The sequence below is a fragment of the Microtus pennsylvanicus genome, chromosome 19 (assembly GCF_037038515.1).
Source record: "Microtus pennsylvanicus isolate mMicPen1 chromosome 19, mMicPen1.hap1, whole genome shotgun sequence".
NCBI classification, from domain to species: domain Eukaryota; kingdom Metazoa; phylum Chordata; class Mammalia; order Rodentia; family Cricetidae; genus Microtus; species Microtus pennsylvanicus.
The window spans coordinates 25,829,513-25,846,109 of record NC_134597.1 but is presented as its reverse complement, the minus strand read 5'-3'; the positions used below and the strand labels follow the sequence as shown (position 1 = coordinate 25,846,109).

General features: G+C 47.0%; 1 protein-coding gene across 2 annotated transcripts in view; it reads left to right on the top strand.

Moving 5' to 3' along the window:
• Plxna4 (plexin A4) overlaps positions 1-16,597 on the top strand; it is a 452,981-nt gene that overhangs the window by 335,538 nt on the left and 100,846 nt on the right. For both annotated transcript variants that reach the window (XM_075953914.1, XM_075953915.1), the window contains exon 5: positions 7,177-7,277. In XM_075953914.1, coding sequence (XP_075810029.1) covers positions 7,177-7,277 — 101 coding nt within the window. The remainder of the gene's footprint in view (positions 1-7,176; positions 7,278-16,597) is intronic.

Here is a 16,597-nt window from a genome sequence, read left to right as displayed (position 1 = left end):
CACACACCTGGAGGAATTCAACCTTAGGTGACAGTCCTGGCCACGAAGGGCTTCCAGGAACTTTATGAATTCCTTGCATGGCCCAAGTCAGAAGAAACAAACCTGGAAATGTAGCCAGAGTCCACAAAAGGAAAGAAACGCCTGAGGAGAGACTGTAAAAGCTCCCCGAGACCATGCTCCTGAGATGCATACGCATTGCTGAGTTAATTCGCTCCCAGAAGGGGACCAACTTTCTTCGGCTACACTTCCCTTGCTTGGGAACAGGAGACAGGAGGACAGCATGAAGGATGGCGCCAAGTGCCACATCTGTGCAGCTCGACAGCTCCCCAGGAGCCCCTTCGAGTTTCTTAATGCGTCTTCTTGCCTCTTTTTTCCCTTTCTTTCCTCTGTCTCTCTTTCTCTCTCTCGAGTTTTGAAGGAAATTGGGTACTTAGGAAGCCTTTTGGACATTTAAATTAACTCCAGCCATCAGGCTCCGTGTAGCCACTGTGGCATTAGCATCCAATTATAAGAGTAGAGATGGAGTAATAACTCACATTTCGACCAGGATGTCAAATACTTAAACAAATGAGAGATGCACACAGAGACTGTGCGCATGGCAGACGGCATGCTTCTGCAGAGTAGCAGGTGCCCTTTGGGATGAGAGCTGCAACAGGCAGAGCAGGGCCCCACTGCCGGAGAAAAGCATCTTGCAAAGTATGGGGAAAGCAGACAGGGAGCCAGACCTCACGAGGCCACATCGATTCCTCCAGCCGCTAGGGATAACCTCTAGGAATGGAAGAACGGGGCCAGGCGTTGAAACAGGGATGGGTCCTTTGTTCTATTCTGTCCCTCATCACCTCCCTAGCCCAGGCTACTGTTTTATAAATTGATGGTCTTTGGTCATGAGACCAATGAGGTAAGGAAGATAACAGTGATGGCGACGATGACGACAATGATGATGGTTCTATTGGTAAAGGCAGAGATGGGACCCAGTCAACTAAAGTGCTTGGCTTATAAACATGAGAATTTGAGCCAAGTGTCGAGAACCCATGTAAGACATCCAGGCACAGTGGATCCCTGTGATTGGTTAACTAGCCAAGTTAGCCTACTCAGTGAGCTCCAGGCAAGTGAGAGACTCAGTCTCGAAAAAATATAAATAAATAAATAACGAAGTTGAGGACCTGAGAAATGACAGTCAAGTATGCCTCTGGCACACATGCACACACACACACACACACACACACACACACACACACATACACACACATACACATGCACACACAAACAAAAGTAAGTGGTGATGTTCTTTAATGTAGCCTAAGATCAAGCCAAGGTATACTATATTAAGGAAGTTAAGCTTAGTTGGAAAAGAACAACGAAAATCAGTGTGGTTCCCAGGAAGGCAGTCCAAGGAGGGAAAGTATGGGGGAGTGGGGATAGGAAAGAGCCCACAGGTCATACATAGGAAGAGGTGTGTTATCTGAAGTCAGGATTGGGCTGCAGAGATGCCACAGAAGTAAAGAACATATACTGTTCCTTCAGAAAACACAAGTTCAGGCTCTCAAACCCACATTAGGGAGCCCACAGCGGCTGGACTCTAGTTCTGGGGGACTCGGGGCCCTCTTTTGGCCTCAGAGAGCGCCTGCATGCACATGGTGCACATAAATTCACACAGACACATAAACATAAATTTAAAGATAGAAGAAACAAATCCTTATAGTCAGGGGCTATTCAACCATCATAGGAACCATTTGGATTCTGAGCCTCTTGGAGGGAGTAGAGGAAAAGAATGTTCTGGATAGATAAGATGTGACGTTATCTTTCCAAATCAGAAAGCAAACGATAGTGCATGATAGACTTATCTCCAAAACCTTTGTCCAAGGAAGATTACACTAAGGAGCTGAGAAATGAATGCTTATTTACTACAGTACCTCAGAATATCTCAGGAGCATGAATGCACCAGTCTGCTTGTCGCTGACCCTGGGAGCTGAGCGGGTGTTCTCATGTCATCTCTGGGCTTCTGGAGATGAGTCTTTAGCCAAAGCCCATGCCGAAGACCATTTCTTCAACATTTTAACAATGGCCATAAAATAGGTATACCATGAAACTCGCTATTGTAACTGTTTCTGGGTGCTTGTGGCCGTTAGGGCCTGCATAAATGGTGTCGCCATTTCTAGAACATTTCATCTTTCCGAACTGAAGCTGCGTATCCGTTCAGCAGTAACTCATTCCCCCTCCTTACTTCCAGGCCCTGTCAGCCACCATTCTAATTTCTCACTGTGCCTCTCTAGTGACCTCGTATGTCTTGCCATCATTGTCCTTTTGTGTCTTACCCATTTTATTAACATATTGTCCTTAAAGTTTGTCTAGAATTTCTTCCCTTCTTCCCTCCCTTCCCTTTTAGCTTCTTAAGATAAGATCTCTCCGCGTAGCCAGGGCTGGCTTCAAACTTAGTATGTAGTTCACACTGGCCTTGAACGTTTACATCTCCTGCCTCAGTTTCCAGAGTTCTGAATCATAGGCATTTGCCATCACTCTGTCTTCCTTTCTTTGAAGACTGAATACCATTGCAGTGTAAATACATGCCATATTTTGTCCATCCGTTCTTCTGTTGATGGGCCCTGGGTAACTTCCATTTTTAACTTTTATGAATGATTCTACTATAAATATGGACGTGCCAATGTGTCTCCAAGGTCCGGCTTTCCTTTCTTTTGATTCTGTACTCAGTAGTCACGTCACCATGTCACATGGCGAATCTCTATGTTTTTGAGGAACTGCTCAGCACCTGGAAAACTTCTATTATACAAAGGTAGAACAGCTTGCCAAGACAACGCTGTGCAGATCCCATCTCCTGTTCCAGGAGCCACATTCTTCCTGGGCCCTAGTGTAGGGGTGGTCTTGAGAAGGGCTGGGGCTCCCTCTCTGGAAGCACTACAGTCTACATTGTCGCCACATCAATCAACCACCCTCCTGGAGTCCAGTGGCCAGTGGAGGGACCTCAATCTTCTGTGGTCTCAGACACCATCTATCATTATGATGGCTCAGGTCACATTGTCGTCTGATTTGTTCTCCCAACAGAAGTCAGCCCCCTGACACACATACACTTTTCTTCTTTCACCTCTTCCTGTGGTCTGAATTCCCTGACTTGGTTAATTAGCATGCCTGGCACTGTAGCTCAAGACTTTAATCAGCGTGGGGTGCTTTTAATTAATCGTGTGGCTCTGCATCTGGAGTGGTTTGTGTTTCCAGGGTCAGGAGAGGAACTGAGGTGGGGGATGGGGAGGCAGCTTTGTTTGGTGTCCACTGTAGGTAGAGAGTCCAGATACTGGGGTAGAGAGAGGAACCGTGGGGCAAGGTGACTGAGGAACCATCTGGCCATCTTTGCAACATACCAGCACGGTGTGAAAAAAAGCTGAGGACTTCAGATATATATTTTGCGACCAAGGCAAATGCCTGTACTAATTTCAGTTTGCAAAAGTGAGTCTAAAGTGTCAGGAAAACTTCTGGCACATTCTAGGATTGTCCACAGGAAAGCAATGTTGCGGCAGGAGAAGATGGACCCACAGAGGCAATGCTGGAGAGCCCTGTTAATTTTAGCATCCATGCTTTAAGAGACTGGGAACATTTAGATCAACCTCAGAAGCAAGTAGTAAAGATGAGAAGACGCCTAGTGGGAATGAGCTACCAGGAAAGCAAAGCTCTCTGTTGTGGGCCTTTCAAAGAGAAAGTTCTAGATTCCCAGATGATAACCTTCAGGGTGTGTTCTCTTGAAAGTCTCCAATATCATGTTTACACATATCCATGAAAGTCAAACAAGAAAGAGGGACTAGCTTGGATGAGGTTTTGTCTGGACACTTAGAAGTTGCTGGAATGTCAGATTCAAAAGGATTTCTAGAGTGAGTCCAAACGGTTGCTTATTTTATAGGTGATTGAAAAGAAACTTAAAGGGAACAACTGTTCACGATTGTCTGGAGAGCTGGAAGCAAAGCAGTAGCTAAGACCTAGCTCTCAGACTGTTGGAGATTTGTGCCCTGTCCAGCGTAGATGTGTAGCTGAAACCCAAGTACAGCATGGGCTAACTTGGAAGCTAGGAAGGTGTCTGAATCAGTTCAGGAAACTCAGGGAACTTCAGAGCCTCATCTAGAAATGAAATGGTAGATGGCTTAGGGGCTGATGCCACATTCAAAGAGGAAATGACACCATGAGGGGACTAAGGAGGAAAACGTCTTCTGGATCTGGTAACTCCCAGTGTAGCTTCCCCGACCTGGGGAAGCCTCAGAGCACGTCTCTGTGACCCAGGAGACGGGTCAGTGCAACACGCAGCTGGGAATGAAATGCTCATCACAGAACAGCCTGAGATGACCTTAAACATCACCTGTGGACTGCTGGACCCTGGACCCGTTATGAACCCGTTTTGTGGTCTAGTGCTTCAGGAATAGAAACATGCGGTTTATCTCCTGTTTAAGGACAGGAAAAACAAGTCTCAGAGACAACAGGGTCTTGTTGCTAGTAATGGCCAAGAATGTTTTAAACCTCCCTCTGCAGGCTCTGACATCTTTCGAGCCAAACAAAAAGGACAACTGTTTAAAATCAAGAGAGGAGGGATTTTTATAGTTATGGCCTATTGACATTATTAAACACCAGTTTCAAGTTATTTTTAGAATGCAAAGGTTTCTGAGGTATCCAACTCACCCAGCAGCTGTTTCATTACTCAAAATGGCATACCCCAGACCTCCAGAGAACAGGAACACCCTATAATCCCAGGTCACACACTTCAGAACCCTGAGGCATCTCCTGGAGCCCCACGTACACACCAGAAACAGAGATAACATTCCAGAACCCCAGGACACACCTCAGCATCTCAGAGTATACTCGAGAATTATAGGATACACTCTAGAGTTCAGGGTTCACCCTGGAACCCAAGGGCACACCCTGAAATTCCAGGGTATATTCCATGAAAGACTGATTATTAAACATGTCGATAGGAGAATCTGGGGAAAATGTTAAGTTTAGACCAAGAACATTCTTTTGATTGAACAAGCTATGATATTTTTCCTTTAAGCCCATGCAAAATATGGAGTGCCAGACAGGCAGCTGGGACCCATGAACACATGATTATGTACTTACGGTTCCCAACTTTCACCATCTATAGCCCTTTTTATTATTTTTCCCCCTTGGGGAGTCACATTTTTTGAAAGATTCTGTCTACTAAACAAACTACATTTATTAAGGAATAATATACTTCCTACTTTAATATGGGACACACATGAGTATGCATAAACACATAAAATAGCAACAATCCAATTTCCATTAGGCTTTTGGAAATATTGAAACTAGCTTGTGAATCTCATTCCTACCCCTGAATTCCTAGGAGCCGGGGTCCTCTGGGTTGAGCACCATTATGTATGTGTTCATATGACTAGAAGGTATTTGCTTGAGGAGGGGCAGAAAAATTAAAGTGGTACCAGGAATAAGCTAAATTCCTAGCTTCATGTTAGAGCCAGCAGACTAATTTTTTTTTAAAAAAATCTGATCATCAAACTTAATCTTAAAGACATTGAAGTCCTGCAGGGAATCACCTGGGCAATGATAGAACCTATGATAAAATTCTAGGGGACAGAGAGGTGGCTCAGTGGGTACTGGTGCTGTCACCAAGCCTGATAACCTGAGTTCCATCCTAGAATCCACAAACCCTGCAAGTTGTTCTCTGACCTCCACATGTGTGCAAGACAAGCACACACATAAATAAGTGTGGAAAGCATAGAAAATTCCAAATGCAAAGAAAAGCCATTGAGAATAAGCCGTGGAGGCCAAGGGCAAATCTGTAAGAGTGAGCAGAGGCAGCTACCAAAAGGTAGATAAAAGAAAACGAGGAAATTAAGGAAAAGGAGACCATAGTGGGATTTGGAATTAATTATTAATTAATTCCCAACGAGTGTGGAGACTAATTGAGCAGGCTCTGGTGCCAGCTCGCCTGTGCATGAGTTACAAGTAGCCCCTGCCAAGTGGACATAATTGTACAGCGCAGATGCTTTATGGACCAGCAGGGGAAACACAGCCCCTGCGCTCACTCGTGAGCAGATACGGTTCAGCCAAGTCAACATGTACAGTTTACCAGGCTGGTTCTGATGACGACCCTGGCTAGTTGTCCTGGCTCTAGCGAAAAGACTAGGTAGGAAGTCCTCCACCAAGATTTAAAAAAAAAATAGATATATAAAAATCCCATATGAAAAAATATATTTTAAAAACTTTTCATAAAGAAGAAACTGGTAAAATAGAAAGTAAAGACCAAGGCTATAAAAAAATTCAAATAACCATTCGATCATGAGTGTCATCTTTAAATACCTACTACGTAGCAGGTACTTGGGCATCATGTAAGGCGACATCAAGGCTGCCTTAGAGAACAAAGAAATCCAAACGGCATTTAAGAGCGTGCAGGAAATGGAGGCATTTGGGCTAAGTGAAAATGTCATGTGGAACATTTTATGTTAACAAGCTGCTGCTGGAAGCTAATGGAAGTCTCTGGGCTCGAGAGGAAGCCTCGAATCCTGGAGAGGGTGTGAGCAGGGGCCATAGCAAGGCTGATCTTTGAAAGAACTGCAGTGAAATCAATTTTTGGAGCAAGTTTTAGTCAACAGTATGAATCAGGAGACGGCAGGAGGCAGCCAGAGGGTAGATCAGGCACCTTGTTAAAGAGCCAGGAGGAAGACGAGGGAAGGGTGCTGGGTGGGAGTTGAATGCTCTCTGGAAAAATAAAAGTGCTGAGGTCTAAGGGAAGGGGATGAGGGAAAGCAAAACAAGATGGAGAAAGAATGAACATTGAGTTTATTACTTTGATAGGAGACAAATATGTAATGGATTGGGTATTTGTAGAAATATTTGGGGGATGAGGATAATAGGAAAATTTAACTATGTGGTGTGGAAGCCTCTTTCGGTATATTTTATATGGACTCAATGTGGTCTGTGTTCCCAGATACATCTTAGAGCCTGGAAAGTAGGTATATCCTCAGAATGCTATGCGGTCATCTACTCCAATATGGCTCCCCAAAGTCTCTTTGACATTGGACTCTAAGCACCTCCAAGCTCCTCCGGAGTCTTGGGTGATGCAGTGATATCTAAGATGGCAATTTTAGCTGTGAACCTTTAGGTTCTCTGAAGATTCTTGACTGCTACACCCTCATTGTGCTGTTCCAGCTCACCAGAGTTCCTGTGGAGTCCTGCGGGCAGTATCGGAGCTGTGGCGAGTGTCTTGGATCAGGTGACCCCCACTGTGGCTGGTGTGTGCTCCACAACACGTGAGTACCATTGGCTGCTCCCTCCCGCCTCCTCCCAGTGGCTCTCGCCCTCCTCTCTGTCCTTCCTCTCACCCCTTTGCCCTCTTCTCTTTGCATTCTTCCATCCTTGCACCTTTGGCAAACTTCACCGCTCTTCCGTGCTTTCTGGGTTCACTTGAACTTGTCCGGTTCCCCTAAGACATGGACGGAATGACGACAGGTCAGAATATGGCAGCCACCCTGGCAATGACACCCTGGAGAGTCACAGAAGACAGATTCTTGGACTCGTCTAACTTCAATTTGCTGACTTTTCAGCAGAGCCCCCCCTCACCCACACACCCCTGCCCCCAATGACACGGAGTTTTTTTTTTTTTTTCTCAAAATTCACCCGGACCACTAAATTATCTACTAGGTATGTGGTATCCATCTTGTTTGTTTTGTTTGTTTTTGTTTTTTTTTTTGGTTTTTCAAGACAGGGTTTCTCTGTGGTTTTGGAGCCTGTCCTGGAACTAGCTCTTGTAGACCAGGCTGGTCTCGAACTCACAGAGATCCGCCTGCCTCTGCCTCCCAAGTGCTGGGATTAAAGGCGTGCGCCACCACCGCCTGGCGTGGTATCCATCTTGTAACTCAGCATCCATTCATTATGCCCTGTGCTGTAACCATAGAACCTCCTGTGACTTTTATGTGGGACATGTCTGAGGACCCTTTCTTGTCTGCCATAACACCTATAAACCGGCTTCAAATAAACTTGGGCTTCAAGTCAGGAGGGAAGAAAGGTCAGGCCAACTGCTAGCGCAAGCCCTTGTGCTTCCTCCCCCACTCCGTTTATTCTCTAGCGGAAGGGAGAAGGCGATCAGATTATAGTGGAGACAAATAGGAACTTGATGGATGAACTGAGAGATGCAGACAACTAGCCAGGAAATAGGAGAGAACCAAAGATCATTTTTAAACTCTAATTAATTTTTATCTTACATGTATCAGTAAGTATGTCTGTGTACCGTGTGTGGGTTTGGTGCACACAGAAACCAGAGCACTAGATCCCTCAGCACTAGAGTTACAGATGGTTGCTAGCTGCCATGTGAGCGCTGGGAATTAAGCCTGGGTGCTCTAGGGGAGTCGTTACCCACTGCACTGTCTCTCCAGTGCCAAGATCTTTATTCTCCCTTCCTGGAAAAGCCTTCATCCTTAGGTCCCATCCTGTGGAATCTGAGCCTACTCGAGCTATGACTGATTCCTGTGGCCACCTGAAACCTGATATTCTCTGAACTAGCCACAGCATCATAAGATAAGATTTTAGTCTTCCCATTCACAGCCTGAATTACTTGGGACCAATGACATTTGTTGCAATTTTCAGTGATTTTGAACTATAAGAAACTGGAGGTGGAATCTTCTCTCTCTCCTCTTCCAAAGGCAGGAAACACTCTCTCAGATTCTGACAGTTAAAAACACCCTCCTAATTTCTCACACAGCCTCTCCAATAGAACAGCCAACTTCCCTCTTTCTGGGTGTCGGACATAATGAGGTCTTGAGTCCCTTAAGGGAAGGCCTGAAATCTGTTAGGCGTATTATACCAAAAAAGAAATTGAGAACCACTGAGCTGCGCTGAAACACACACGACTCAAAGGCAGGTTGGAAGCTGCACTGAAACGGACAGCAAGGTCATCTGGTAATAGTGCAGCACCCCAGGATTGGCCCCCACGGAGAAGGGTGGAGAGAGGTGCAGTTAGAATGCGTACCAGCATGTGCCAAGCCAGAAGAGGCTCCTGATGCTACCTTGAAAGGAGATGAGTTTTCTTTTTGTCCAGCATAGTAAGATCTCCCAGAAAAGGAATGGATGCATTCTCAACCTAATGCCTTCCTTGGGAACTCTGGAGCCACCTAACTGGCTGCTGAGCATCCCTTAGTTGTCATAGCATGGTACAACTGTGACTTCAGGGCAATCATAAACGCTGGCCCCTCCCTAAATCCTTTGGGACCAAAGCACAGGTTTCTGTGCCCCTTATGGTCTGTGTCATGATGCTATCCCCATCCCATATGGCACTGATCTCGGTGAGCATTCAGGACACTGGGGCTTAAAGAAGGTTGCAGAAGGACCAGAGTGCCCTACCCCCGCCCCTCAGCTCAACAGCTGGGTTGAGCAGGTCTGAGGAGAGAAAATACCATGCATTACTTCTTATACGGCTCCAGTCTCTCCTTGTATGGCAGCATACCTGACTCCTGTGGCAGACAGCAAGGGTAAACTAAAGCCAGAACGAGAGTCAGGGTCATTCACTGAGCAGACCATCACATAGGAAAGCCAGTAGCTCCAGTCTCAGCTGCCATAAAGGAAAAAGTCATGGACATGTGTCTGACACAGAATCCAATCCAAATCTCCCCAGCATCCTAGGCCCTTCTCCGTGACCTGGAAAGAGGAGACATGGTGTGCCTACTTCGCTGGGTTGTAGGAGAACTCACAAGGCTAACCATTTGGGTTAGAACACTGGTGGATCAGGTAGGGTAGTCACCAATCTCATGGGCTGCAGCAAAGACTGAGAGCTCATAAGGGTCCTTCCTCTCAGACTGTGGTTGACTCCAGTGGTTTTCTAGATGGCCCTTGAATCAGGTGCCTGAGTCCCTGAGGGTGTCACAGTTTCAGGCCGCCTTTGCTTAACCAGCAGATGTTCCTGCTGCTTTCCTGCCCCTCCTTCTGCTTAGTATCACATCTCACGCCAGTTTGCACGTCAGATGTCAGCCCTTCCTAAACATGGCTCTCAGAACGGGGGCCATACAAGGGCTGTCCTGTCTGTCGCCCAACACTAAGCTGCCGCTTCTGGGGCCTCTCTTCACCCTAGGAGCTACAGTGGGAGCCACTATGTAAATACGACAGGGAAGCTTGCAATGGTCACTGAAATTAGTGCAGTCTAGTCTAGCTCTCCTGTCTTGTACACTTGTGAGGCTGTTGAGTATAGCAATTCATGCTATGTGCTGGAGTGGTAAAGACCTCTATAAAGACCTGTGAACACTGAATTAGAAAACACCAAACCACTGCCCCTAAAAGACACAGAGTGTCAGATTCCTGAGAACCTCTGGTCTCAACCTTTTCATCAGTGGGCTGATGTATCACCTCATTTGTTGGACATTTGTATGAAGACATCTTCCTCAATAAACATTGCCAATTCATTAACATTCAACTCATGGCTCAGAGAACTGTAACTTCATACCTGGATGAAGATTCTCATGATCTTCCTGCCTCCACCTCTTCTGCTTATCTTACCAGCATGTACCTCTCCAGCTAGCTAAACGAAGCTTCCATTCTCTCTCTCTCTCTCTCTCTCTCTCTCTCTCTCTCTCTCTCTCTCTCTCTCTCACACACACACACACACACACACACACACACACACTTCTTCTCTATGTCGCACCATGGCCTTGGTGTGTTTAGGAATACTGGGCAGCACAGCCTTATAAGATTTAAGTCAAAAAAGGACAGAACTTGAAAAGCGTGGCATTAAATAGCCATCAAATGAACCTCATTTATAATGCAACTACTTAAACAAGAAGGAAGAATGTCACCTCTTCTTACCCTAGCTGGAAGCACGTGACTTGAGTCATCCCCACTCCGCATATGACCATGAGTGACCTCAAACGTGCCATGAAGACAAGCTTGGAGGCCACTAATAAATGTTAGCAATTAGCTGCATTTGAAATACAGAGTCCACAGATATTGAGGGTTGACCATGACACTGGATGGGAGAGACTTGGTATCTCCACCTGTAAGAAGAGAGAACCGTGGCTTCTCATGCCGCTAACTAGAGGATGAGATGGGGTAATGAAGGCTGCTCTGTGAGTCCATAGAGCTCTACACTGTCAGGGTGCCGCTAACTAGAGGAAGAGATGGCTGCTCTGTGAGCCCATGGAGCTCTGCACCGTCAGGGTGCTGCTCTCCATACCGTTGAGTCTCAGCAAAGTGAATGCATGATGAGGGCAGACGGACACCGACATTGGAGCTGTGTCCACGGTGTCTGATAACTTTTATAGCAAGACACAGCTCATGAGTTCCCATAGGCCCAGACTGTCTAATCACAGAAACACTTGGCAGGTCCTTCCCCTGAGTTCAAGACCAAGGATAGCTCCTGCACATGGTGGCCAAGCACGGGAAGGCCCCTGGGTCTCTAAGATTCAGTTCTAAACTTAACTAAACATAACTAAAATGCACAGATCTGAGGTGGTTCATCGGGAAAGCTTTAACACATGCAAACCTGCTTCCTCCTAGAAGGTTCTCTCGTCCTAGTCAGTGCAACCTATGGGTCTTGGCTCAGGTCAGATACACAAGTTGGCTTCTACTGTCCTGTCCTTCTTTTCAGTGGGCACAATGTGGCCATACATGATTGGGAGAGGCAACAGAAGGGACGTGGACAAAACGGAAGAAAGAAGAGGTCTGGAGAGGTCTGGTGTGGACAGTGAGCAGTCAGTGTGGGAACCAGTTTATAGATGCTGGTCCTGAGAGGTTCTGCTAGGAAAGGAACAAAGAACCAGAATGTTCTCTAAAGCACTGTGTTCTCTCTCTCTCCCTCCCAACCTCCCTCCCTCCCTCCCTCCTTCCCTCCCTCCCTCCCTCCCTCCCTCCCTCCCTCCCTCCCTCCCTCCCTCCCTCTCTCTGTCCTGAAGCTTCTTGGGGAACAGGCCTTTGCTGCAATGATGGGGTCCTAGAATCAGCACATTTGTCAGGCTTCCATGTTGGGCAAGACTCTGTGCTAAGTGACCCTGGCCCTTGCCAAGTACCTCAGCAAGCTTGGTCTTCATTCAGTCCATGACAAAGAACAACACAGGACCCTCTGAGTGTGAGAATGATTCTGTTTTCTGTAGTCATTTCTGACAACTTTTCCTATGGTCATAGGGAATAAGGTGGTGTTGTGGTGTGTGTGTGGTGTGTGTATGTGTGTATGCATGTGGTGTATGTATATGTGTGTATATGGTGTGTGTGTGTGGTGTGTATATATGTGTAGGTGTGTGGGATGTGTGTGGTGTGTGTATGTATGTGTGCATGTGTGTGTGTGTTAGACAGAGACTGACAAAAAGAACAAAAGAGAGTGGGAGAGAGCCATAGAAAGAACCAGAGGAACAAGTAGCCCAAGGACGGAGCCTCTGCAAACAGGTGTCCGTATCACTGAAAGAGCTTTTGTATCAGGAGGGTCATAGGAGGTCTGTGAGCTGAATATGCCGAAGAGACAACCCAGTCATTCAAATCATTTCTGTTCTTCCCGGCTCTGCACTAGTAAACGTGACAAAGGGCCTACCTGCCAGCCTAGGGGGAAGAGAAGCACCTCCCCCTCCACTCTCGTTGCCCTCTTCTGTAGCCCCTGGCCCTGCCTACAGGCCTGTCTCCCTAATGGCCAGGGCAGCAACACAAAGCTGCCTGTTTATTCAGCCTGCAGTTTTCAGCCTCATTTCCAGGGCTTTCCTTTGTGTCTGAGCCCACCTGTTCTGATTTGGGCAAAGGGGAATAAAACCTTCCAAGCCCAGTCTACCTTCGCCCCCTCACAGCTGTCTCCTGTCCTGAGCTGGGAACACACCCTCCAGGCTTGGCAAGTCCCCAGCCCCCACCCCATCTTCCCCTTCCTTGGCACCATTCCCAGGCAAGGAAGCCTATCTTAGTCTAGGTGGTAATGGGATCCCACCGCCAAGGGCAGAGCCAACTCATTGATTGGCCCTAGCACTAGGAAGAGTCCTAGCATCGCTCCTGGGAAGATGGTGTAAGTGGAACTCTGTAGGGTGATGAAATACAGATGTCTCCATAACATCTCTGTCTCCACCCTGCAGATTGCCTCTGTTAGGAGAAGCCCCGCCACACCCCAAGCAGGTGGCACAGGGGTTCAGTTCTTCCTCCTTGTAGAGCAGCCGTTCACAACTGGTGGGAAGACCACAACCCCCCTGGAGGTCAAGCTACCCTTTTACAGGGGGCTACTTAAGACCATCAGAAAACACAGATGTTTACACTGTGATTTATAACTGTAGCAAAATTATAGTTATGAAGTAGCAATGAAAATAATTTTACGATCAGGGGGTCACCTCAACATGAGGAACTGTGTTAAAGGGTCGCAGCATTAGGAAGGTGGAGAACCATTGCTGTAGAGTCTTGGCCACACAAAAAAGAAGAAGAAAGGACACAGCCTGCTACCCAGAGTAGCATGAGTAATAAAAACCCAGAGACTGAAGATCAGAAAAGCAAAGCAGTCAGCCACTGCCTCTTACCTCTACCTCAGACTGAAACGGCAATCCTTTCTCAATGAATCCTCAGAATAAGACTTAGCCTGAGACCGGTCTCCTCCCATTTTATATTCCTCCCTAGTGCTGAGATTAAAGGTGTACACTACCACCACCCAGCCTCTATGGATAGCTAATTAATATGGCTGCTGGGATTAAAGGTGTGTGCAACTACTACCTGGCCTGTATGGCTGAGTAGTGTGGCTGTTTTGCTTTATTTATTAAAACACAAATAATACACCACTATAACCTAGGTAGAAGGAGAGTGAAGTCTGAGATGCTATCTGTGGACAGAGCAGTCAGATTCCATTTCCTAAGGTCTGAATGTTGGCGAGAAGAGCCAGTTTACAGCCAAGCTGTGAAAGCCAGAGGATGGAATGCGTAGGAAACCCCTTCAGTGACCTGGAACACAGGAGATATAGCTCTCAGGTACAGCTATGGTGACTGTGACCATGTCACTGGGGGCTGGGGTCAGACCCCAGGGTCTTCTTCCTACAGCCCATTCTCCTGGTTCCTTCCACAGGACTGGAGTGAGTGTTGGGCCATCCATTATTGGAAATTCATCCTCCCTCCCTCCCTCCCTCCCTCCCTCCCTCCCTCCCTCCCTCCCTTTCTCCCTCCCTCCTTCCCTCCCTCCATCCATCCTTTTCTCCCTCCCTCCCTTCCTCCCTTCCTCCCTTCCTCCCTCCCTTCCTCCCTCCCTCCCTCCCTCCTTTTCACCCTTAGGGCAGCTTCACCACTGATCATACATTTAAGCTGCCATGCCCACAGGCCACCTGGGCACAGAGTAGTTTGTTCCCTAAGCAACATCCTTGGTCATCCTCTGAAAAGACAGTTTCACTCTAAGATGTGAATCATTCCTTGCTCCATATCAGCATGTCCTAGAGCTGTGGTTCTCCACCTTCCTAATGCTGTGGCCCTTTAACACAGTTTCTCGTGTTATGGTGACCTTCCCCAACCATAAAATTAGTTTCGTTGCTACTTTATAGCTATAATTTTGCATCTGTTATGAATCATAAGGTAAATATCTCAGGTACAGGATATCTGGTATGCAACCTCTGTGAAAGGGTCGTTCTACCTCCAAAGGGGTTGTGACCCACAGGTTGAGAACCAATGTCCTAGAGCCTTGTTTTATTTCTTAATTTTTTAACCTACTTCCTTCTAACCTAGGTCTCCTCTAGGACTGCTGGCTCAAGACTTACAGAGTCATAGGGAACTTGAGGATCTGCTTCTGCCAGCATATCTGTTTTGCCTGACTCCTTACCAAAGGTTGTCAGTCTCTGGTTCAGAGGAAAGTCTCAAACTCAATTCTAGTAGATTCAGCCCCTTCCCTATGGCTAAGTAGCTACAGACTGGCTTAAGGAAACTTGCTTTCCTTTCTTAATCCTGACTCCTTCCTAGCCCCCAGGGGGGCTCTGTGTGTGTGTATGTGTGTGTATGTGTCTGTCTGTGTGTGCGTGTGTACATGTCCATTCACACGTATTATAGACTCTTCGTAATGAAAGGATTGCTAGTAAAAATGCCACCTTCTCACGTAAATTACAGAGGGGCAGGGGAGATGGCTTAGTTTATAAAGTTCCTGCCATACAAGCTAGAGGATCCAACCTTAACTCCCTGGCATTCACATGAAAATCCAGGTGTGACAGAATATTCATGTAATCTCAGCATTAGGGAGGTAAAGACACAGGGATCTTTTGGGGCTCTCTGGCCAGCTGACCTAGCTGGGTCACTAAGTTCCCCATTCAGTGGGTGTCCTTGTCTCAAAAAATAAGGGGTTAGTAATCAAGGGAGACACTGCTTGTCCACCTTGTCTTCACGTTTATATGTGCATACATGTATCCAAACACCCTCTATGTATATACACAAACATGCATACACAAGCATACAGGGCACACAATACACCTTTATGGTTAGCTTACCAGTCTGACATCTTGGCTCCCTGGGGACTTTCCAAAGAGCTGGGTTTCTTCCAAGGCTTACATTTACACACACACACACACACACACACACACACACACACACACACACACACACCACACCAGAGAGAGAGAGAGGATGGGGGATGGAGTGGAGACGGAGAGAGAGACAGAGAGAACCACACTGGTACCCACACAGAGAAAGCAGCCAAGATTGCACGGAGCAAAGCGTTTCCAGCCTGCTATACCTTATGACACTAATGGACATGAAAGCGCCAGGATGTCAGCTAAAGTGCATAATAGAGCCGATCGGAATCCGTTGTAGTCACTGCAGCAATGTGGCGCGAGTGAAAGGCGGTGTCTCCCTCAGTGCAGACAGTGTTCAAGACAGAAGAGATCAGCTGCATCTTTACCTTCTCCTGCTCTCCTTCCTACCCACGTCTCCTCTTCCGTCAGTTCCTTCCTTGTGCCCCACCCATTCTTTCATGTTTGCTTGGTCCTGTTACTTTGTGCCTGTGACAACATGGTATGTCATGGCGGGAACATGTTAAACATGTAAAACAAGAGCCTCATTACATCATGGCATCTTGGAAAGCAAAGACAGAAATAAGAAGGGCCCTGCTTCCATAGATTCCTCAAGGCCGTTCACCCAGTGACCTAGCGTCATTCGAGTAGCCTCAAACTCCTAGATGTTCTACCGCTAGGCCAGGAAACAAGGCTTTAACACAGGGACCCATAGAAGACATTGAAGACCCAAACTATAGCTGGGGCTATCTGGAAGACCCCCCATGCCTTATTCCTGCCCCCTTCTCATCCTCTCCTCCCCCTCCCCTTGTCCTCTCCCTCCTCATTCTCATACTCCTCCTCTTCTCATTCCCCTTCTGTTTCATTATGATCTAAGCACAGAGCTCCTAGATTGTGTTCTTACATAGGCCAATGCCAACACAACCGTTGAGGACTGGAGTTCATCTGAGGGAGAAGATAGAAACAGGCTCTGATTTCTAGGCCCAGTGGGCCCGCCCTGGGGAGCCTCGGGAGACAGGCTAGCTGTGGTCCTTCCAGCTGGGAAGCTTACCTAGGCAGCCTGTCAGAGAGCCTGGTTTCCATGCTGAAATCAGTTTGCTTGGTCAGTAGCACTGGGAGTTAATATTTCTCTGTGTGTGTTTAGGAATTAATTTCTACTAA